At 50.9% G+C, this 23,641-nt stretch overlaps 1 protein-coding gene across 1 annotated transcript; it reads right to left on the bottom strand.

Annotated features, from left to right (window-relative positions):
* Positions 1 to 253: 253 nt before the first annotated feature.
* LOC144490929 (amine oxidase [flavin-containing] A-like) lies at positions 254 to 20,862 on the bottom strand (the record flags this gene model as incomplete). The annotated part of the gene is made up of 5 exons (XM_078208612.1): positions 20,544 to 20,862; positions 10,727 to 10,879; positions 6,165 to 6,324; positions 3,188 to 3,332; positions 254 to 486 (listed from the first exon to the last, which is right to left on the bottom strand). Coding segments are annotated over exons 1-5 (757 nt in total), but the record flags the coding sequence as incomplete, so codon positions are not given.
* Between the last annotated feature and the right edge of the window lie 2,779 nt (positions 20,863 to 23,641).

Genomic DNA, 23,641 nt, shown 5'->3' with positions numbered 1-23,641 from the left:
TCCATCTCCCTCTCTCCCCATCTCCCTCTCTCTCCATCTCCCTCTCTCTCCATCTCCCCTCTCTCTCCATCTCCCTCTCTCTCCATCTCTCCCTCTCTCCATCTCCCTCTCTCTCCATCTCTCCCTCTCTCCATCCCCCTCTCAAATACACACACATGCATGCACATACATAGACACATACATACACACACACATATACACGCACATACACATGCCTGCATGTGTACACACACATGCCCACACACACACACACATCTCCTAATTCTGATCTCAGTCGCTCGGCTCCTCTCCAAGGTCCCGATTTTGTTAATCCTTTCGGGGTATCTGGGAGGGGTGGGGTTGACTTCTGGGGGGCGGGGGAGGGTTTGGGGGGGTTGGGGGCATTCTGTGAGGGGGAGGGAGGCTCGGTGGGGGTCAGTGCTACTCACGTCCAAAAACTCCTTCATCTTAAAGATTTTGGCATAATGTTTGCAGACAGCTTCCTTCCTGTTGGTAGAGAAATGAAAAACGTGAGTGTCCTCAGACAAGCGAATGGAAATCAATGATAATGACTCCACGAAGGACAACTCCCTCCCATTGTGAGCCAGCTGCTTGTGACCTGTGAGACATTCCCACCACCAGCCCACCTCTCCCTCCTCGTCACTTTTTAATTGCTGCGTTCCTTCCCTCGGGTTCCTCCTGAGCTCTGACCAAGTCCCCCACCCCGTGTTAAAATCCAGATTCTTCGCACTTTGTCCACCCTGAACCCACCCCTTCCTGTGAAGTCGGAGCAGCTGGGGAAGGCCATGCGACCGTTTGGGCCTACGAACACAATCACAGCCTCTGACTGGCCTACCAACTCGACCCCTCCAGCCTGCGCTATCCCTGTCTCTCCCAAATCTCTCAATAACCTTCTCGGTCGCAGCCTCGGATATATCCGATCTGAGCGTTCGCAGCTGGAGAATCCCAAAGGTTCCCAATCCTCTGAGAAATCTCTCCTCATTTTGCCCGCGGATCGCAAAATAATCCTAGAATTGGCATCCCTCTCGCTTGGAACCCTGTCTTTGCCACCATCCCATGAATGTTTCTTCCACCATCTGGCCTTCCCACAGCCTCTTTTTAATCTTGACAACCTCGTGCGGTGTGCCCTTTGACCTCTCACCTTTACAAAGGGCGGCACGGTAGCACAGTGGTTAGCACTGCTGCTTCACAGCTCCAGGGACCTGGGTTCGATTCCCGGCTCGTGTCACTGTCTGTGTGGAGTTTGCACATTCTCCTCGTGTCTGCGTGGGTTTCCTCCGGGTGCTCCGGTTTCCTCCCACAGTCCAAAGATGTGCGGGTTAGGTTGATTGGCTATGCTAAAAATTGACCTTAGTGTCCTGAGATGCGTAGGTTAGAGGGATTAGTGGGTAAAATATGTAGGGATATGGGGGTAGGGCCTGGGTGGGATTGTGGTCGGTGCAGACTCGATGGGCCGAATGGCCTCTTTCTGTACTGTAGGGTTTCTATGAGGGGCCTTCTTCCAATTGGCAAATAATCCCACAACTCCACCCACACACACACACGGAAGTTTCCCTCTGCTCTGGAACCAACCATTCCATCAATGCAGTCGAGAGAAAGAATGGCAATAGTTCTTCTGTCCCAACACCATAGCAACAGCTATGGACCCCACCAGCCCATCAGGAATCGGATAAGCCACTCTATAATGAGCCCCCTCCCTCACAGGGTCTTTTATCTTTTCCCAGTGTGGCACCATATTAATTATGAGCGTGTAAGGTGGAATATTGAATAAATGATGTCCCCAACAAGTGCAGCAGTGAGTGTCTGTCCCTGGCTATTTGGGAACCATTTCAGAGAATAGTTAAGAGTCAAATAAATTGGCTTGGAGTTCCATGTAGGCTTATCATTGACTAGAAACTCAACTGGACTCTCCACAGTGCCTCCCAGAACAGGCTGGGAATCCTGCGGCGAGTAACTCACCTCCTGACTCCCCCTGTCCACCATCCACAAGGACACAAGTCAGGAGTGTGATGGAATACTCCCCACTCGCCTGGATGGGTGCGGCTCCCAACAACACTCCAGAAGCTCGACACCATCCAGGACAAAGCAGCCCCGCTTGATTGGCCCCCCATCCACAAACACCCACTCCCTCCACCACCCACGCAGCCGTGTGTACCGTCTACAAGATGCACCGCAGCGACTCACCAAGGCTCCTTAGACAGCACCTTCCCAACCCACCCATCTAGAAGGACGTGGGCAACAGATACATGGGAACACCAGCGCAGCACGGGTGGCACAGTGGTTAACACCGCTGCCTCAAAGCGCCAGGGACCCGGGTTCAATTCCGACCCCCGGGTGACTGTCTGTGCGGAGTCTCCCCGTGTCTGCGTGGGTTTCCTCCGGGTGCTCCGGTTTCCTCCCACAGTCCGAAAGACGTGCTGGTTAGGTGCATTGGCCGTGCTAAATTGGCGGGGGCATTATCAGGGTAAATGTGTGGGGTGACGTGAATAAGGCCTGGGTGGGATTGTTGTTGGTGCAGACTCGATGGGCTGAATGGCCTCCTTCTGCACTGTAGGGATTCTATGATTCTGTGACCACCACCTGCAAGTTCCCCTTCACTCACCATCCCGACTTGGAAATATATCGGCCGTTCCTTCACTGTCGCTGGATCAAAATCCTGGAATTCCCTCCCTAACGGCATTGTGGGTCAACCCACAGAACATGGACTGCAGCGGATTCAAGATGGCAGCTCACCACCACCTTCTCAAGGGGCAACTAGGTATGAGCAATAAATGCTGGCCCAGCTAGCGACACCCATGTCCCACGAATGAATAGAAAAGAAAACCAGGTAAGGATGGCAGATTTCCTTCCCCAAAGGAGAAGCAGATGGGTTTTTTACGACAACCCAAACAGTTACAAAGTCGCCGTTATTGATAGCCGCTGAAAGTTTTTAATTCCAGGTTTATTAAGGGATTGAATTGCAATTCCCCCAGCTGCCGTTGCGGGATTTGAACTCACGCCTTCAGGCCATTAGCCCAGGCCTCTGGCCTACCAGTCTAGTTACATATCCGCCATGCTAGTGCTCCCATAGACAGCAGTTACTCCCCTCCCCCCACTAACAAGTGGAACATCCCAAGGCCTGTAGGTTTCTGCCCATGCTCCCCACCGCCGCCCCGCCCACCGCCGATCCCCGGGCGGTTAACCTGACCTCTGTTCGGGGGTGTCCAGACTCATCCTCCGTGCTGTGTCCGCCTGGATGAATCCCATGATGGCTGGGTGACTCCCGTCGGGCTTCGTGTCATCGATGCTGAAGATAACAGGTCCGGTGTCGGAAATGGAGCAGCCACTGAGCCCTGGGGGGGGGTGAGCGGGGGCGTGGGGAGGGGGGGGGGGGGGGGGGCGGTGGGGGGGTGAGGGAGGTGGGAGGCCAGGAGGGACAAAACAACTTGAACAACAAGAATGGGCAGATTGTCCAGACATTCTTCCCATCGCGTGGCTAACCGAGAGTTTCTCCCGCTCTCACCGCCGGACATTGGACGTGCTTGGAAGGGTTTACAAGTTGACACTCAATCGGTTTGGCCGCGTTATGGACGCATCTTCTTCGGCCATCAAGTCCCGGGGTGGGACTCGAACCCGGAGCTTCTGGGCTCAGAGGCAGGGACGCTAACCCCACTGTACCACAAGAACCTTCTTTAGTACAAATAAATCTATCATCTTGGCCGGCACGGTAGCACAGTGGTTAGCACTGCTGCCTCACAGCGCCAGGGACCCGGGTTCGATTCCCGGCTTGGGTCACTGTCTGTGCGGAGTTTGCACGTTCTCCCCGTGTCTGCGTGGGTTTCCTCCGGGTGCTCTGGTTTCCTCCCACATTCCAAAGATGTGCGGGTTAGGTGGATTGGCCGTGCTAAATTGCCCCTTAGTGTCCTAAGATGTGCAGGTTAGGTGGATTGGCCATGCTAAATTGCCCCTTAGTGTCCCAAGATGTGTAGGTTACGTGGATTGGCCATGCTAAATTGCCCCTTGGTGTCCAAAGATGTGCAGGTTAGGTGGATTGGCCGTGCTAAATTGCCCCTTAGTGTCCAAAGATGTGCTGGTTAGGTGGATTGGCCATGCTAAATTGCCCCTTAGTGTCCAAAGATGTGCAGGTTAGGTGGATTGGCCATGCTAAATTGCCCCTTAGTGTCCCAAGATGTGCAGGTTAGGTGGATTGGCCATGCTAAATTGCCCCTTAGTGTCCAAAGATGTGCAGGTTAGGTGGATTGGCCATGCTAAATTGCCCCTTAGTGTCCAAAGATGTGCTGGTTAGGTGGATTGGCCATGCTAAATTGCCCCTTAGTGTCCCAAGATGTGCAGGTTAGGTGGATTGGCCATGCTAAATTGCCCCTTAGTGTCCAAAGATGTGCAGGTTAGGTGGATTGGCCATGCTAAATTGCCCCTTAGTGTCCAAAGATGTGCTGGTTAGGTGGATTGGCCATGCTAAATTGCCCCTTAGTGTCCAAAGATGTGCTGGTTAGATGGATTGGCCATGCTAAATTGCCCCTTAGTGTCCAAAGATGTGCTGGTTAGGTGGATTGGCCATGCTAAATTGCCCCTTAGTGTCCCAAGAGGTGGAGGTTAAAAGGATTAGTTGGGTAAATACTTGGAGGACAGAGGTCGGGCCTGGGTAAGATGCTCTGCTGGAGAGTCAGTGCAGACTAGATGGGCAGAACGGCCTCCTTCTAAACTGCAGGGATTCTCTGAAATACTCAACGAAGGAACATCCACAACTCACTGGGGTCGAAAATTGCAAAATTCAATTCCCTCTGAGTGAACAAGTTTCTCCTCATCTCTGTCCAAACCTCAACCTGAGACGGTGAGCTGCCCCCTGGTTTTAGAGTCCGTGACCAGGGCATAGATCCTCTCAGACTGCCAATCCCTCAACGCTTGTACTAGCTTCAATCAAATCACCCCTTATTCTTTGAAAATCCTGGAGGCAATGGCAACTACTCAATATCCCCCCACGCCGACACTATAGTTAAGAAAGTCCCACCAACGCCTCTACTTTCTCAGAAGACGAAGGAAATTTGGCATGTCAGCTACGACTCTCACCAACTTTTACAGATGCACCAGAGAAAGCATTCTTTCTGGTTGTATCACAACTTGGTCTGGGCTCCTGCTCTGCCCAAGACCGCAAGGAACGACAAAGGGTCGTGAATGTAGCCCAATCCATCACGGAAACCAGCCTCCCATCCATTGACTCTGTCTACACTTCCCGCTGCCTCAGGAAAAGCAGCCAGCATAATTAAGGATCCCACTCATCCACATTCTCTCTTCTGTCGGGAAAAAGACAAAAGTCTGAGGTCACGTACCAACCGACTCAAGAACAGCTTCTTCCCTGCTGTTGTCAGACTTTTGAATGGACCTACCTCGCATTAAGCTGATCTTTCTCTACACCCTAGCTATGACTGTAACACTACATTCTGCACTCTCTCCTTTCCTTCTCTATGAACGGTATATTTTGTCTGTATAGCGCGCAAGAAACAATACTTTTCACTGTATCCCAATACATGTGACAATAATAAATCAAATCCTTCTCCCCTATGTACTCTATGAACAGTATGCTTTGTCTGTATAGCGCGCAAGAAACAATACTTTTCACTGTATCCCAATACATGTGACAATAATAAATCAAATCAAATCCTTCTCCCCTCTGTACTCTATGAACGGTATGCTTTGTCTGTATAGCACGCAAGAAACAATACTTTTCACTGTATCCCAATACAAAGAACAAAGAACAGTACAGCACAGGAAACAGGCCCTTCGGCCCTCCAAGCCTGTGCCGCTCCTTGGTCCAACTAGACCAATCGTTTGTATCCCTCCATTCCCAGGCTGCTCATGTGACTCTCCAGGTAAGTCTTAAACGATGTCAGCGTGCCTGCCTCCACCACCCTACTTGGCAGCGCATTCCAAGCCCACACCACCCTCTGTGTTAAAAAACAATAATTGAAATCAAATATTCTCTCACAGGGCATCCAGTCATCCCAGGGTTCAGTCGAGTGGGACCTCTGATCCACCCCTCTCACAAGCAATGACAGGCAAATCCGTGAGGTGACGAATGGCACCCTGTGCCAATCTCCCCCCTTCCCCGCCACCCCCACCTCCCCCCCCCCCCCCGCCACCCCCGCCACCCCTCCCAGGTCACGTACCTCTCTCCTTCCAGAAAGCTCTCTGGTAAAAGGTGACGGTTTTAATGACCGACCCCATTGGCATCCGTTGGATCAGCTGATTCTTCACAGCGGGCAAGGGCGGCTCGAAGTGGATCTTCTGGAGAATGGCGTGTGGCACAGCCGAGATGGCAAACTGCCCCTAGGGTGGCAGGAAAGGGGAGCAGGGTCGGTCAGTGAAACAATGGCAGAGACACCAATAGGAGGCTCAACATCCATAGAAACATAGAAAAACTACAGCACAAAACAGGCCCTTCGGCCCCACAAGTTGTGCCGAACATATCCCTACCTTTTAGGCCTACCTATAACCCTCCATCCTATTAAGTCCCATGTACTCATCCAGGACATAGAACATAGAACATAGAACATTACAGCGCAGAACAGGCCCTTCGGCCCACGATGTTGCACCGACCAGTTAAAAAAAAAAACTGTGACCCTCCAACCTAAACCAATTTCTTTTCGTCCATGAACCTATCTACGGATCTCTTAAACGCCCCCAAACTAGGCGCATTTACAACTGATGCTGGCAGGGCATTCCAATCCCTCACCACCCTCTGGGTAAAGAACCTACCCCTGACATCCGTTCTATAACTACCCCCCCTCAATTTAAAGCCATGCCCCCTCGTGCTGGATTTCTCCATCAGAGGAAAAAGGCTATCACTATCCACCCTATCTAAACCTCTAATCATCTTATATGTTTCAATAAGATCCCCTCTTATCCGCCGCCTTTCCAGCGAAAACAATCCCAAATCCCTCAGCCTCTCCTCATAGGATCTCCCCTCCATACCAGGCAACATCCTGGTAAACCTCCTTAAAGACCCTGTTGAGTTCGCCTCCACCACCACTGACGGCAGCCGATTCCACTCGCCCACCACCCTCTGTGTGAAAAACTTACCCCTAACATCTCCCCTGTACCTACCCCCCAGCACCTTAAACCTGTGTCCTCTCGTAGCAGCCATTTCCACCCTGGGAAAAAGCCTCTGAGAGTCCACCTGATCTATGCCTCTCAACATCTTATATACCTCTATTAGGTCTCCTCTCATCCTACGTCTCTCCAAGGAGAAAAGACTGAGCTCCCTCAGCCTATCCTCATAAGGCATGCCACTCAATCCAGGCAACATCCTTGTAAATCTCCTCTGCACCCTTTCAATCTTTTCCACATCCTTCCTGTAATGAGGCGGCCAGAACTGAGCACAGTACTCCAAGTGGAGTCTGACGAGGGTCTTATATAGCTGCATCATTATCCCCGGACTCCTAAACTCAATCCCTCGATTGATAAAGGCCAGCACACCATACGCCTTCTTAACCACCTCCTCCACCTGCGGGGCCGATTTTAGAGTCCGATGGACCCGGACCCCAATGTCCTTCTGACCCTCTACCGTACTAAGAGTCTTTCCCTTTATGTTGTACTCCTTCATCCCATTTAACCTGCCAAAATGGACCACGACGCTTTTATCTGGGTTGAAGTCCATCTGCCACTTCTCCGCCCAGTCTTGCATCCTATCTATGTCCCTCTGTAACTTCTGACATCCCTCCAGACTATCCACAACCCCACCAACCTTTGTGTCGTCGGCAAACTTACCAACCCACCCCTCCACTTCCTCATCCAGGTCATTTATGAAAATGACAAACAGCAAGGTCCCTGAACAGATCCCTGGGGCACACCACTGGTGACCGACCTCCATTTAGAAAAAGACCCATCTATACACACTCTCTGCCTCCTTTGGGCAAGCCAGTTCTGGATCCACAGGGCAGCAGCCCCTTGGATCCCATGCTCTCTCACTTTTTCGAGAAGCCTTGCATGGGGGACCTTATCGAACGCCTTGCTAAAATCCATATAAACCACATCTACCGCCTTCCCTTCGTCAATGTGTTTCGTCACATTTTCGAAGAACTCCACCAGGCTCGTAAGGCACGATCTGCCTTTGACAAAGCCATGCTGAGTATTCTTGAGCAGACTAAACCTCTCTAAATGCTCATAAATCTTGTCCCTCAGGATCTTCTCCATCAGCTTACCAACCACTGAGGTTAGACTCACCGGTCGGTAATTTCCTGGGCTATCCCTATTCCCCTTCTTGAAAATAGGAACCACATCCGCAATCCTCCAATCCTCCGGCACCTCTCCCGTCTCCATCGACGATGCAAAGATCATCGCCGGAGGCTCTGCAATCTCTTCCCTCCCACAGTAACCTGGGGTACATCCCATCCGGACCCGGCGACTTATCTATCTTGATGCCATTCAAAGATTCCAGCACAACCTCTTTGTTGAAGTCCACACACTCAATCCAACACAACTTAATCCATCACACCTTGAAAATCTCGGAAGTCCGCTCCCGGAAACAAACTTCCTTCACTGTGAGAGGCAGACACCAGGAAGACCCTTGTAAGGCAGGATGAAAGGAAGATTCACCCCTTGCACCCCTTCTCTCTCCCCTCCCCTTCACCCGGACCAGGTCTTTGCTCCAAAGACGTTGGCGGGGGGATGGGGAAGGGAGTATGCGAATTCTCTACCAGCCCGCACCCCCCCCACCCAATTCCCCCTGTGACAGCACTGTGCCTTTAAGAAACGTATTTTTTTGATCTTGTTCTCTGCGGTTATAAGCAGTTTTATTATTTTTTATTGTGGCACCGAGCCACTGATTCGTTGTATTTTTATTGCTGCTTAAATAGGGTTTTGTTTATTTTTAATCGTGGCCTAATGCAATATCCTGGCATTTTCCGAGTTTAATAGAACATAGAACAGTACAGCACAGAACAGGCCCTTCGGCCCACGATGTTGTGCCGAGCTTTATCTGAAACCAAGATCAAGCTATCCCACTCCCTATCATCCTGGTGTGCTCCATGTGCCTATCCAATAACCTCTCAAATGTTCCTAAAGTGTCTGACTCCACTATCACTGCAGGCAGTCCATTCCACACCCCAACCACTCTCTGCGTAAAGAACCTACCTCTGATATCCTTCCTGTATCTCCCACCACGAACCCTATAGTTATGCCCCCTTGTAATAGCTCCATCCACCCGAGGAAATAGTCTTTGAACGTTCACTCTATCTATCCCCTTCATCATTTTATAAACCTCTATTAAGTCTCCCCTCAGCCTCCTCCGCTCCAGAGAGAACAGCCCTAGCTCCCTCAACCTTTCCTCATAAGACCTACCCTCCAAACCAGGCAGCATCCTGGTAAATCTCCTCTGCACTCTTTCCAGCGCTTCCACATCCTTCTTATAGTGAGGTGACCAGAACTGCACACAATATTCCAAATGTGGTCTCACCAAGGTCCTGTACAGTTGCAGCATAACCCCACGGCTCTTAAACTCCAACCCCCTGTTAATAAAAGCTAACACACTATAGGCCTCCTTCACAGCTCTATCCACTTGAGTGGCAACCTTTAGAGATCTGTGGATATGGACCCCAAGATCTCTCTGTTCCTCAACAGTCTTCAGAACCCTACCTTTGACCCTGTAATCCACATTTAAATTAGTCCTACCAAAATGAATCACCTCACATTCATCAGGGTTAAACTCCATTTGCCATTTTTCAGCCCAGCTTTGCATCCTAGGGTTTCGGACCCTTTTGAACTGTTTGGGGGAAGGACGATTGATAGGTCAGGTGACAAAGAGTTCTTTCTTTTTCAGTTTTGGCTGCTGGTTAGTTAGAGGCCCTTTTGGAGACTGGAAGCATTCTTGCCTCTCTCTCGGAGTGAAAGTTCTGCTGTCGGCGGTTTGCTAGCTAGCAACTACAGGCAAGAATTGCTCCTGTCTCTTGCAGTGGTTTATTGGCTAAAAGCAGGAGGCCAACAGTGCCTCTCTCTCTACCTCGAGGTCTCCTGGAAGTTACAAGGCTGCGAAGTCAGGGTTTCAATTCTCCAACCAAAGGGCTAAGTTCGAGCATCAGGTGAGCATTCGTATTTTCTGTGTTAAAACCCGGGGCAGGCGTATATTTATAAGGAGGTTTCTTGTATTGGAACGGTACATTTAGTTATTAAAGCTGATACAATATCATGTTTTTTCTTTCTTGTTTGTAACAGGGGCGACACGGCGGCCCAGTGGGTTAGCGCTGCTGCCTCACAGCGCCAGAGACCCCGATTCGATTCCCAGCTTGGGCCACTGTCTGTACGGAGTCTGCACGTTCTCCCCGTGTCTGCGTGGGTTTCCTCCGGGTGCTCCGGTTTCCTCCGAAAGACGTGCGTTGGTCGTGCCAAATTCTCCCTCAATGTACCCGAACAGGCGCCGGAGTGTGGCGACGGTGGGATTTTCACAGTAACTTCATTGCAGTGTTAATGTAAGCCTACTTGTGACACTAATAAATAAACGTAATTCTCAAAGTTATTGTCAATTATCTTTCCATGTATCCTTAATTAAACTTTGTTTGGGAAAAGCTCCCCAGTGTGTCGTTAGAATCATACCGAGAGTGAAACATCTTATGTTCACCCTCACCAAATTCAAAGTGCAAAACTTACGGTCGAGGCTGACTTCATTAGATACCCTTGGAGTTTCTGACACCCACCTCCCCCCGGGACCCCCCCAGACACATCAATCTCTCCTCACCTGGACTGTCTCGCCGCCCGCACTGGTGACGGTCACACTATCAGCCTCTTGCTCCACTCTGACCACTGGTGACCTCAGCCGGACCCTGTCGCTCCCGATCACCTCTGCCAAACGCTCGCTGATGGTCTGCGCTCCTCCGATGAACTTCCGCTCCTGCGGGAAGGGGAGGGAGTGGGGATTAATCACTGCAAAAGCATTGCCAGCCACCGCGCAACAGAGGATACAGGAGGAGGCCATTCAGTCCCTTCCCACATCCAATGAGATCCTGGCTATCTCCCTCAAGCCACCTCCATTATCCCCCCCAATCCACTTTTACCAATGGAGTCATAGTCAGAGAGTCACAGAGGTTTACAGCATGGAAACAGGCCCTTCGGCCCAACTTGTCCATGCCACCCCTTCTTTTTAACACCTAAGCTAGTCCCAATTGCCTGCATTTGGCCCATATCCCTCTATACCCATCTTACCCATGTAACTATCTAAATGCTTTTTAAATAACAAAATTGTACCCGCCTCTACTACTACCTCTGGCAGCTCGTTCCAGACACTCACCACCCTCTGTGTGAAAAAATTGCCCCTTTGGACCCTTTCGTATCTCTCCCCTCTCACCTTAAACCTATGCCCTCTAGTTTTAGACTCCCCTACCTTTGGGAAAAGATATTGACTATCTAGCTGAGGGGTGTCGTGGCTGGGGGAGGTTACAGAGATAGGGAGGGGTGTCGGGGCTGGAGGAGTTTTCAGAGAAGGGATGGGTGTAGGGTCTGGAGGACGTCACAGAGATATAGAGGGGTGTAGGGGCTGGAGGAGGTTACAGAGATAGGGAGGGGTGTAGGGGCTGGAGGAGGTTACAGAGATAGGGAGGGGTGTAGGGGTTGGAGGAGGTTACAGAGATAGGGAGGGGTGTAAGGGCTCGAGGAGATTACAGAGATAGGGAGGGGTTTAGGGGTTGGAGGTTAGAGAGATAGGGAGGGGTTGTAGAGGCTGGGGGAGGTTACAGAGATAGGGAGGAGTGTCGGGGCTGGGAGAGGCTACAGAGATAGGGAGGGGCGTATGGGCTGGAGGAGGTTAGAGACATAGGGAGGGTTGTAAGGGCTGGAGGAGGTTACAGAGATAGGGAGGGGTGTAGGGGTTGGAGGAGGTTAGAGTGATAGGGAGGGGCGTAGGGGGCTGGAGGAGGTTACAGAGACAGGGAGGGGTGTAGGGGGCTGGAGGAGGTTACAGAGATAGGGAGGGGTGTCGGGGGCTGGAGGAGGTTACAGAGATAGGGAGGGGTGTAGGGGTTGGAGGAGGTTAGAGTGATAGGGAGGGGCGTAGGGGGCTGGAGGAGGTTACAGAGATAGGGAGGGGTGTAGGGGCTGGAGGAGGTGACAGATGTAGGGAGGGGTGTCGGGGGCTGGAGGAGCTTACAGAGATAGGGAGGGGTGTAGGGGGCTGGAGGAGGTGACAGAGATGGGGAGGGGTGTAGGGGCTGGAGGAGGTTACAGAGATAGGGAGGGGGTGTAGGGGCTGAGGAGGTTACAGAGATAGGGAGGGGGTGTAGGGGCTGAGGAGGTTACAGAGATAGTGAGGGGTGTCGGGGGCTGGAGGTGGTTCCAGAGATAGTGAGGGGTGTCGGGGGCTGGAGGAGGTTACAGAGATAGGGAGGGGGCGTAGGGGCTGGAGGAGGTTACAGAGATAGGGAGGGGTGTAGGGGCTGGAGGAGGTTTCAGAGTTAGGGAATGGTGTAGGGGCTGGAGGAGGTTACAGAGATAGGGCGGTTGTAGGGGCTGGAGGAGGTTACAGAGATAGGGAGGGGTGTCGGGGTTGGAGGAGGTTAGAGAGATAGGGAGGGGTGTAGGGGGCTGGAGGAGGTGACAGATGTAGGGAGGGGTGTAGGGGTTGGAGGAGGATAGAGAGATAGGGAGGGGGTGTAGGGGCTGAGGAGGTTACAGAGATAGTGAGGGGTGTCGGGGGCTGGAGGAGGTTACAGAGATAGGGAGGGGTGTCGGGAGCTGGAGGAGGTTACAGAGATAGGGAGGGGTGTCGGGGGCTGGAGGAGGTTACAGAGATAGGGAGGGGTGTCGGGGGCTGGAGGAGGTTACAGAGATAGTGAGGGGTGTCGGGGGGTGGAGGAGGTTACAGAGATAGGGAGGGGTGTATGGGGCTGGAGGCGGTTACAGAGATAGGGAGGGGTGTTGTGTGCGGAGGAGGTTAGAGAGATTTGGATGGATGTAGGGGGCTGGAGGAGGGTTGGGGGTGGAGGGGGACATGGAAATGGAGGGATTTGGAAGCAGGAATGAGAAGCGCTCTGAGCCGGGCTGCTCCAAGGACCTCGGGATTCAGAAGCCAAAGCGATCAAGGTCAAGGACCGACCTCCATGAACTGACGGCATGGCTTGCAGACACATCTGTCTGGATGTGGAACATCTGTCGGCAGTCCTGGATTGAGAGGAACAGACTGAGCGGAGTTGGTGCTGCTAGTTTGTCCATGGGAACTTAGAGAAACTGCCAGGATATTATATTTATTCGCATTCACTCCCTGCGGCCCATCATTCTCACTCAGTGAATCCCAAGAATAATATTGGCGGTGGACACTGATTTCATGGTGACACAACTGAAATTAGATGAAAGCAGAGGGCTTGAGACGAACTGGATTGAGAGAACCAGTATGGACTTGATCCCACGCTGCTGTGGAATCCAACCAGCACAGAGGGTGGCCATTCACCCATCCAGTTAATGCTAGCTCTCTGTAGAGCAATCCAGTCAGCCCCATCCTCCCATTTGTTCCCCGTCGCCCTGCAAGCTTACTTCCCTCGGCAACCTGCAGTACACTTTCTATCGGAGTTATGCAGAGATGACACTGAATAAAGATCAAAGAACAAAGAAAATTACAGCACAGGAACAGGCCCTTCGGCCCTCCAAGCCTGCGCCGACCATGCTGCCCGACTGAACTAAAACCCCCTACCCTTCCGGGGACCATATCCCTCTATTCCCGTCCTATTCATGTGTAGACGGCACGGTGACACAGCGGATAGAACTGCTGCCTCATAGCGCCAGGGACCTGGGTTCAATGACCTGGGGTCACTGTCTGTTGCACATTCTCCCCGTGTCTACGTGGGTTTCCTCCGGTTTCCTCCCACACTCTGAAAGACGCGCTGCTTCGGGGTGCATCGACCCGAACAGGCGCCAGAGTGTGGCGACTGGGGGAATTTCACAGTAACTTAAGACCATAAGACATAGGAGCGGAAGTAAGGCCATTCGGCCCATCGAGTCCACTCCACCATTCAATCATGGTTGATTTCAACTCCATTTACCCGCTCTCTCCCCATAGCCCTTAATTCCTCGAGAAATCAAGAATTTATCAATTTCTGTCTTGAAGACGCTCAACGTCTCGGCCTCCACAGCCCTCTGTGGCAATGAATTCCACAGACCTACCACTCTCTGGCTGAAGAAATTTCTCCTCATCTCTGTTCTAAAGTGACTCCCTTTTATTCTAAGGCTGTGCCCCCGCGTCCTAGTCTCCCCTGCTAATGGAAACAACTTCCCTACGTCCATCCTATCTAAGCCGTTCATTATCTTGTAAGTTTCTATTAGATCTCCCCTCAACCTCCTAAACTCCAATGAATATAATCCCACGATCCTCAGACGTTCATCGTATGTCAGGCCTACCATTCCTGGGATCATCCGTGTGAATCTCCGCTGGACCCGCTCCAGTGCCAGTATGTCCTTCCTGAGGTGTGGGGCCCAAAATTGCTCACAGTACTCCAAATGGGGCCTAACCAGTGCTTTATAAAGCCTCAGAAGTGCATCCCTGCTTTTGTATTCCAAGCCTCTTGAGATAAATGACAACATTACATTTGCTTTCTTAATTACGGACTCAACCTGCAAGTTTACCTTTAGAGAATCCTGGACTAGGACTCCCAAGTCCCTTTGCACTTTAGCATTATGAATTTTGTCACCGTTTAGAAAATAGTCCATGCCTCTATTCTTTTTTCCAAAGTGTACGACCTCGCACTTGCCCACGTTGAATTTCATCAGCCACTTCTTGGACCACTCTCCTAAACTGTCTAAATCTTTCTGCAGCCTCCCCACCTCCTCAATACTACCTGCCCCTCCACCTATCTTTGTATCATCGGCAAACTTGGCCAGAATGCCCCCAGTCCCGTCATCTAGATCGTTAATATATAAAGAGAACAGCTGTGGCCCCAACACTGAACCCTGCGGGACACCACTTGTCTCCGGTTGCCATTCTGAGAAAGAACCTTTTATCCCAACTCTCTGCCTTCTGTCTGACAGCCAATCGTCAATCCATGTTAGTACCTTGCCTCGAATACCATGGGCCCTTATTTTACTCAGCAGTCTCCCGTGAGGCACCTTGTCAAAGGCCTTTTGGAAGTCAAGATAGATAACATCCATTGGCTCTCCTTGGTCTAACCTATTTGTTATCTCTTCAAAGAACTCTAACAGGTTTGTCAGGCACGACCTCCCCTTACTAAATCCATGCTGACTTGTCCTAATCCGACCCTGCACTTCCAAGAATTTAGAAATCTTATCCTTAACGATGGATTCTAGAATTTTGCCAACAACTGAGGTTGCAGTGTTAATGTAATCCTCACTTGCGACCAATAAATAAACTTTAACTTTTACCTTTATTTGTCAAGCTGCCCCTTAAAACTCACTATCGTATCTGCTTCCACTACCTCCCCCGGCAGCGAGTTCCAGGCGCCCACCACCCTCTGTGTAAAAAAAACTTGCCTCGTACATCTCCTTTAAACCTTGCCCCTTAAACCTGTGCCCCCTCTTCCACCCTGGGGAAAAAGCTTCTGACTATCCACTCTGCCCCCCCACAATCTTGTAGACTCCTATCAGGTCATCCCCTCAACCTCCGTCTGGTTTTCATGTGCGTGACGAACTTTAATGTCCGCTCCATGTCAGCGGCTCCACCTTCCAGCTCTTTCTAAAGCTTTCGAGGCCGCAAGCATTTCATCCGCACCTCCTTAATTTTGGTCTCCGTATTCGCTGCTCCCAACGCGGTTGTCTCCACACTGGGGAGAATAGGCGCAGACCGGGGGGGGGCCCCGCTTTGCGGAACAGCTTTGCTCGGTCTGCAAACTTCCTGTCTCTTGCCATTTCAAATCACTTTTTTTGCTCTCACGCCCCTTGTCCATCCTTGGCCTGCTGCGCTGTTCCAGTGAAGCCCAATGCAAGCTGGAGGAACCACAGCTCATCTTCCGATTAAACACGTTCTGGGCTCAATGTTGAGTTCACCAACTTTAGAAAACAAACTCTATCCTTCACTTTAATAGTTCTTGTCCCCCCCTCCTCGCATAGGGTCATCTGTAAATTGTTTTTAATTTTGCCTTTCAGAGAGGACTGAGAGAAATATAGAATATAGGAGCAGAAGGAGGCCATTCGGCCCTTCGAGCCTGCTCCACCATTCATCACCATCATCGTCCAATCAATAGCCTCATCCTGCTTTGATCCCATTCGCCCCAAGTGCTATATCCAGCCGCCTCTTGAATACATTCAATGTTTTGGCATCAAAGAACAAAGAACAGTACAGCACAGGAAACAGGCCCTTCGGCCCTCCAAGCCTGTGCCGCTCCTTGGTCCAACTGGACCAATCGTTTGTATCCCTCCATTCCCAGGCTGCTCATGTGACTATCCAGGTAAGTCTTAAACGATGTCAGCGTGCCTGCCTCCACCACCCTACTTGGCAGCGCATTCCAGGCCCCCACCACCCTCTGTGTAAAAAACGTCCCTCTGATATCTGAGTTATACTTCGCCCCTCTCACCTTGAGCCCATGACCCCTCGTGATCGTCACCTCCGACCTGGGAAAAAGCTTCCCACTGTTCACCCTATCTATACCCTTCATAATCTTGTACACCTCTATTAAATCTCCCCTCATTCTCCGTCTTTCCAGGGAGAACAACCCCAGTTTACCCAACCTCTCCTCATAGCTAAGACCCTCCATACCAGGCAACATCCTGGTAAACCTTCTCTGCACTCTCTCTAACGCCTCCACGTCCTTCTGGTAGTGCAGCGACCAGAACTGGACGCAGTACTCCAAATGTGGCCTAACCAGCGTTCTATACAGCTGCATCATCAGACTCCAGCTTTTATACTCTATACCCCGTCCCCGTGTGGGGGTAGGGCCTGGGTGGGATTGTGGTCGGTGCAGACTCGATGGGCCGAATGGCCTCCTTCTGCACTGTAGGGTTTCTATGATTTCTATGATAAAGGCAAGCATACCACATGCCTTCTTCACCACCTTCTCCACCTGTGCTGCCACCTTCAAGGATTTGTGGACTTGCACACCTCGGTCCCTCTGTGTTTCTATACTCCTGATGACTCTGCCATTTATTGTATAACTCCCCCCTACATTATTTCTTCCAAAATGCATCACTTCGCATTTATCCGGATTAAACTCCATCTGCCACCTCTCCGCCCAATTTTCCAGCCTATCTATATCCTGCTGTATTGCCCGACAATGCTCTTCGCTATCCGCAAGTCCAGCCATCTTCGTGTCATCCGCAATTACTTCCTGTGGGAATGAATTCCACAGACTCACCACTCTCTGGGTGAAGAAATGTCTCCCTCACTGATCCTTGCTCTGTGGTGAGAACATTCCGCCCTCTTACCTTCAGGCCACTATTAGTACCTCCTTTAGTCTTTAACACTCCATTTAACACTCCCCTTATCTTGTGTCTCTGACAACTTTGTTAAAATCCCTCTTGATCTCCCACTTATTTATTCTGCACCACTGCCTTGCTTCAGATAAAACCCTTTCTACTCCTCTTCGGCTCTCAGGCTGAAAGCGTTAGCTGTTTCTCTCTCCCCACAGACCTGCTGAGTTTCTCCAGCATTCTCTGTCCTCACTTCAGATTTCCAGCGTCCGCGATGTCTCGCTTCCACCTCTCCGCACCTTTCTTCACTGTTCTCTGAGTCAGGTTTCGTATCGGAGGATAGTGTCATCGAATCCCGACAGTGCAGAAGAGGCCATTCGGCCCACTGAGTCACCACCGGCGCTGTGACAGAGTACCTTACCCAGGCCCCCTCCCACACTCTATGCCTGAAACCCCACACATTTAGCATGGCCAATCCACCGAACCTACACATCTTTGGACACTAAGGGGCAATTTAGCATGGCCAATCCACCTAACCTGCACATCTTTGGACACTAAGGAGCAATTTAGCATGGCCAATCCACCTAACCTGCACATCTTTGGACACTAAGGAGCAATTTAGCATGGCCAATCCACCTAACCTGCACATCTTTGGACACTAAGGAGCAATTTAGCTTGGCCAATCCACCTAACCTACACATCTTTGGACACTAAGGGGCAATTTAGCATGGCCAATCCACCTAACCTGCACATCTTTGGACACTAAGGAGCAATTTAGCATGGCCAATCCACCTAACCTACACATCTTTGGACACTAAGGGGCAATTTAGCATGGCCAATCCACCTAACCTGCACATCTTTGGACATTAAGTGGCAATTTAGCATGGCCAATCCACTTAACCCACACATCTTTGGATACTAAGGGGCAATTTAGCATGGCCAATCCACCTAACCTGCACATCCTTGGACACTAAGAGGCAATTTAACATGGCCAATCCACCTAACCTGCACATCTTTGGACACTAAGGGGCAATTTAGCATGGCCAATCCACCTAACCTACACAGCCTTGGCCACTAAGGGGCAATTTACCATGGACAATCCATCTGACCCGCACATCTTTGGACACCAGGGGACAATTTTAGCATGGCCAATCTACCCAACCTGCACATCTTTGGACACCAGGGGACAATTTTAGCATGGCCAATCCACCTAACCTGCATATCTTTGGACACTAAGGGGCAATTTTAGCATGGCCAATCCACCTAACCTGCACATCTTTGGACACTAAGGGGCAATTTTAGCTATGATTCTAACCTTTTCAAATCCAGGGAATACCATCCGGATTGGTGTCATCACTCCGGGTACCATTCTGGTAAATCTACACTGCACCCCCTCCCGGGTATAATGTACCCTTACCCCTGTGTGATGCCCAGAACTGCTCGCAGTAACATGGCGGCCAGTTTGTGCAGAGCAAGCTCCCACGCACAGCACCGTGATAGTGCCCTGACAAGCGACTTTGCTGAGATTCGTTGAGGGGCAAATGGTGGCCAGCACAGAGCACTGGGGTAATGGAATCAATTTCCGTCCAACTGAGAGAGGAAGGACTAAATTCCGATCTGTTGTCTCGCCTGCGAGACAGTGTAGCTCTCCTTCGGAGCTATGCAGAGACGATACTGGTTCCTGCTTTCCTGGGACTCCCTCCCTAACAGCACTGTGGGAGTACCTACACCACAGGGACTGCAGCGGGTTCAAGATGGCGGCTCACCCACCGCTTTCTCGAGGGCAATTAGGGACGGGCAATGAACGCTGGGTCTCGCCAGCGACGCCCACATCCCTTGAATGAATAATCGGAAAAGAATTACAATGCTTTTAAATGTCTGTTCCATGGCTTCTACCTCCATGTTTCTGACTCTTTCTACAGCTTGGTTCACCTTTCTTGGAGTAAGTACACCGGGGAGGCGATGGCCTAGTATTATCGCTCGACTATTAATCCAGAAACTCAGCTAATGTTAGAACATAGAACATAGAAAAACTACAGCACAAACAGGCTCTTCGGCCCACAAGTTGTGCCGAACACATCCCTACCTTCTAGGCCGACCTATAACCCTCCATCCTATTAAGTCCCATGTACTCATCCAGGAGTCTCTTAAAAGACCCTATTGAGTTTGCCTCCACCACCACTGACGGCAGCCGATTCCACTCGCCCACCACCCTCTGTGTGAAAAACTTACCCCCAACATCTCCCCTGTACCTACCCCCCCCAGCACCTTAAACCTGTGTCCTCTCGTAGCAGCCATCTCCACCATGGGAAAAAGCCTCTGAGAGTCCACCCGATCTATGCCTCTCAACATCTTATACAACTCTATTAGGTCTCCTCTCATCCTTCATCTCTCCAAGGAGAAAAGACCGAGCTCCCTCAGCCTATCCTCATAAGGCATGCCACTCAATCCAGGCAACATCCTTGTAAATCTCCTCTGCACCCTTTCAATCTTTTCCACATCCTTCCTATAGTGAGGCGACCAGAACTGAGCACAGTACTCCAAGTGGGGTCTGACGAGGGTCTTATATAGCTGCATCATTATCCCCGGACTCCTAAACTCAATCCCTCGATTGATAAAGGCCAGCACACCATACGCCTTCTTAACCACCTCCTCCACCTGCGGGGCCGATTTTAGAGTCCTATGGACCCGGACCCCAAGGTCCTTCTGATCCTCTACCGTACTGAGAATCTTTCCCTTTATATTGTACTCCTTCATCCCATTTGACCTGCCAAAATGGACCACGACGCATTTATCTGGGTTGAAGTCCATCTGCCACTTCTCCGTCCAGTCTTGCATCCTATCTATGTCCCTCTGTAACTTCTGACATCCCTCCAGATGTTCTGGGGAACCCGGGTTCGAATCCCGCCACGGCAGATGGTGGAATTTGAATTCAATAAAAAATATCTGGAATTAAGAATTTACTGATGACCCATTGTGGGAAAACCCCATCTGGTTCCTTTCGGGAAGGAAATCTGCCGTCCTTACCCGGTCTGGCCTACATGTGACTCCAGAGCCACAGCCAATGTGGTTGACTCTCAACTGACCTCCAAGGGCAACTAGGGATGGGCAATAAATGCCGGCCCAGCCAGCGACGCCCATGTCCCACGAACACCCAGACTGGGAATGTTAGCTTGATGTCCCAGCTATAGAACAAGGAACTCCTCCAAGCTCACCTGAGCTCCTGCAGTGATATTACTGATCCGTTCGATGCCATGACCACTCTTTATCCCCCACAGCATGGAAAGCGCCGAGATCTCGTGCACCTCCACGCAGAACACCGTCTTGACAAAGATATTCAGGAGATTCTTGGTGGACCTGCCCGGAGAGGAGATTAGAGGAGGGGGATTAGCGACGTGCAAGTTCACGGAGCCACAAAGCTCAGCGAGGTTTCCCGACCCCCCGCCTCACGGTCACACACGCCCCAATAGTCAGCCATGCTGGTTAACTCTGCGGGTGAACAGGGTCCAACACAGGGAGACGCCCCCTCACATCAAACAGAGCCGGGGAGCCCCAGGGTCATATATAGCGAGAGAGAGGGGGGATGGAGAGAGAGGGAGAGGGTGACAGAGGGGGGGGAGAGAGAGGGGGGGAGAGAGAGAGAGGGGGGAAAGAGGGGGGGAGAGGGGGGAATAGAGAGAGAGGGAGAGGGTGACAGAGGGGGGGGGAAGAGAGTGGGGGAGAGAAGGGGGAGAGAGTGGGGAGAGTGGGGGGGAGAGAGAGAGAGAGGGGGGGAGAGAGAGAGAGGGAGAGGGTGACAGAGGGGGGGGGGAGAGAGGGGGGAGAGAGGGAGAGAGAGGGGGGGGGAGAGAGGGGGGAGAGAGGGAGAGAGAGGGGGGGAGAGTGGGGGGGAGAGTGGGGGGGAGAGTGGGGGGGAGAGAGAGAGGGGGGGGAGAGAGAGAGGGGGGGGGAGAGAGAGAGAGGGGGGAAAGAGGGGGGGAGAGGGGGGAATAGAGAGAGAGAGGCGGCGATAGAGGGGGGGATAGAGAGAGAGAGAGGGGGGAGAGAGAGAGGGGGGGAGAGAGAGAGAGGGGGAGAGAGAGAGAGAGGGAGGCAATAGAGAGAGAGACGGCGATAGAGGGGGGGATAGAGAGAGAGAGGGGGAGAGAGAAAGTGGGGGAGAGAGAGAGGGGGAGAGAGAGAGAGAGGGAGGGGGAGATAGAGAGAGGGAGAGAGGGAGGGGGAGATAGAGAGGGGAGGGAGAGAGAGAGAAAGGGAGAGATAAATAGGGGGGGGGGATAGAGAGAGAGAGAGATTGGGGGTGGGAAGAGAAAGAGAGAGAGAGGCAGGAAGAGAGAGAGAGAGAAAGGGGTAGGGAGGGAATAAAGGGAGAAAAGAGGGGGAAAGAGGGAGAACTCCAAAAAAACAGGATAACTGAGAGAGAGAGGACAAGACAGAGAGAGAGAGAGAGAGCAAGATAGAGAGAGAGAGCAAGGTAGAGAGAGAGAGAGAGAGAGAACAAGATAGAGAGAGCAAGATAGAGAGAGAGAAAGATAGAGAGAGAGAGAGAGAGAGAGAGAACAAGATAGAGAGAGAGAGCAAGCTAGAGAGAGCAAGATAGAGAGAACAAGATAGAGAGAGAGAGCAAGATAGAGAGAGAGAGCAAGGTAGAGAGAGAGAGAGAGCAAGATAGAGAGAGAGAGAGAGAGAGAACAAGATAGAGAGAGAGAGCAAGCTAGAGAGAGAGAGCAAGATAGAGAGAGAGAGCAAGATAGAGAGAGACACAGAGAGAGACAGAGATAGAGAGAGAGATAGAGAGAGAGAGAGAACAAGATAGGGAGAGAGAGAGAGAACAAGATAGAAAGAGAGAGAACAAGATAGAGAGAGAGAACAGGATAGAGAGAGAGAGAGAGCAAGATAGATAGAGAGAGAGAGAGAACAAGATAGAGAGAGAGAGAGAGAGAGAGAGCAAGATAGAAAGAGAGAGAGAGAGAGAGAGAGAACAAGATAGAGAGAGAGAGAGAGAACGAGATAGAGAGAGAGAACAAGATAGAGAGAGAGAACAAGATAGAGAGAGAGAACAAGATAGAGAGAGAGAGAGAGAGACAGAGAGAGAGAGAGAACAAGATAGAAAGAGAGAGAGAACAAGATTGAGAGAGAGAGAGAACGAGATAGAGAGAGAGAGAACAAGATAGAGAGAGAGAGAGAGAGAACGAGATAGAGAGAGAGAACAAGATAGAGAGAGAGAGAGACAGAGATAGAGAGACAGAGACACAGAGATAGAGAGAGAGAGAGACAGAGAGAGAGAGAGAACAAGATAGAGAGAGAGAGAGAACAAGATAGAAAGAGAGAGAGAACAAGATAGAGAGAGAGAGAGAGAGAGAAACAAGATAGAGAGAGAGAGAGAGAGAGAACAAGATAGAGAGAGAGAGAGAACAAGATAGAGAGAGAGAGAGAATGAGATAGAGAGAGAGAACAAGATAGAGAGAGAGAGACAGAGAGAGAGAGAGAACAAGATAGAGAGAGAGAGAACAAGATAGAAAGAGAGAGAGAACAAGATAGAGAGAGAGAGAGAGAGAACAAGATAGAGAGAGAGAACAAGATAGAGAGAGAGAGAGAGAGAGAGAACAAGATAGAGAGAGAGAGAGAACGAGATAGAGAGAGAGAACAAGATAGAGAGAGAGAGAGACAGAGATAGAGAGAGAGAGAGTCACAGAGTCATAGAGGTTTACAGCATGGAAACAGGCCCTTCGGCCCAACTTGTCCATGCCGCCCTTTTTATTTTAAAACCCCTAAGCTAATCCCAATTGCCCACATTTGGCCCATATCCCTCTATACCCATCGTACCCATGTAACTGTCTAAATGCTTTTTAAAAGACAAAATTGTACCCGCCTCTACTACTGCCTCTGGCAGCTCGTTCCAGACACTCACCACCCTCTGTGTGAAAAAATTGCCCCTCTGGACCCTTTTGTATCTCTCCCCTCTCACCTTAAACCTATGTCCTCTAGTTTTAGACTCCCCTACCTTTGGGAAAAGATATTGACTATCTAGCTGATCTGTGCCCCTCATTATTTTATAGACCTCTATAAGGTCACCCCTCAGCCTCCTACACTCCAGAGAAAAAAGTCCCAGTCTATTCAGCCTCTCCTTATAACTCAATCCATCAAGTCCCGGTAGCATCCTAGTAAATCTTTTCTGCGCTCTTTCTAGTTTAATAATATCCTTTCTATAATAGGGTGACCAGAATTGCACACAGTATTCCAAGTGTGGCCTTACCAATGTCTTGTACAACTTCAACAAGACGTCCCAACTCCTGTATTCAATGTTCTGACC

The sequence above is a fragment of the Mustelus asterias genome, unplaced genomic scaffold, assembly GCF_964213995.1.
Source record: "Mustelus asterias unplaced genomic scaffold, sMusAst1.hap1.1 HAP1_SCAFFOLD_4049, whole genome shotgun sequence".
Lineage (NCBI taxonomy): Eukaryota > Metazoa > Chordata > Chondrichthyes > Carcharhiniformes > Triakidae > Mustelus > Mustelus asterias.
This window is presented reverse-complemented; position numbering and strand designations above follow the sequence as displayed.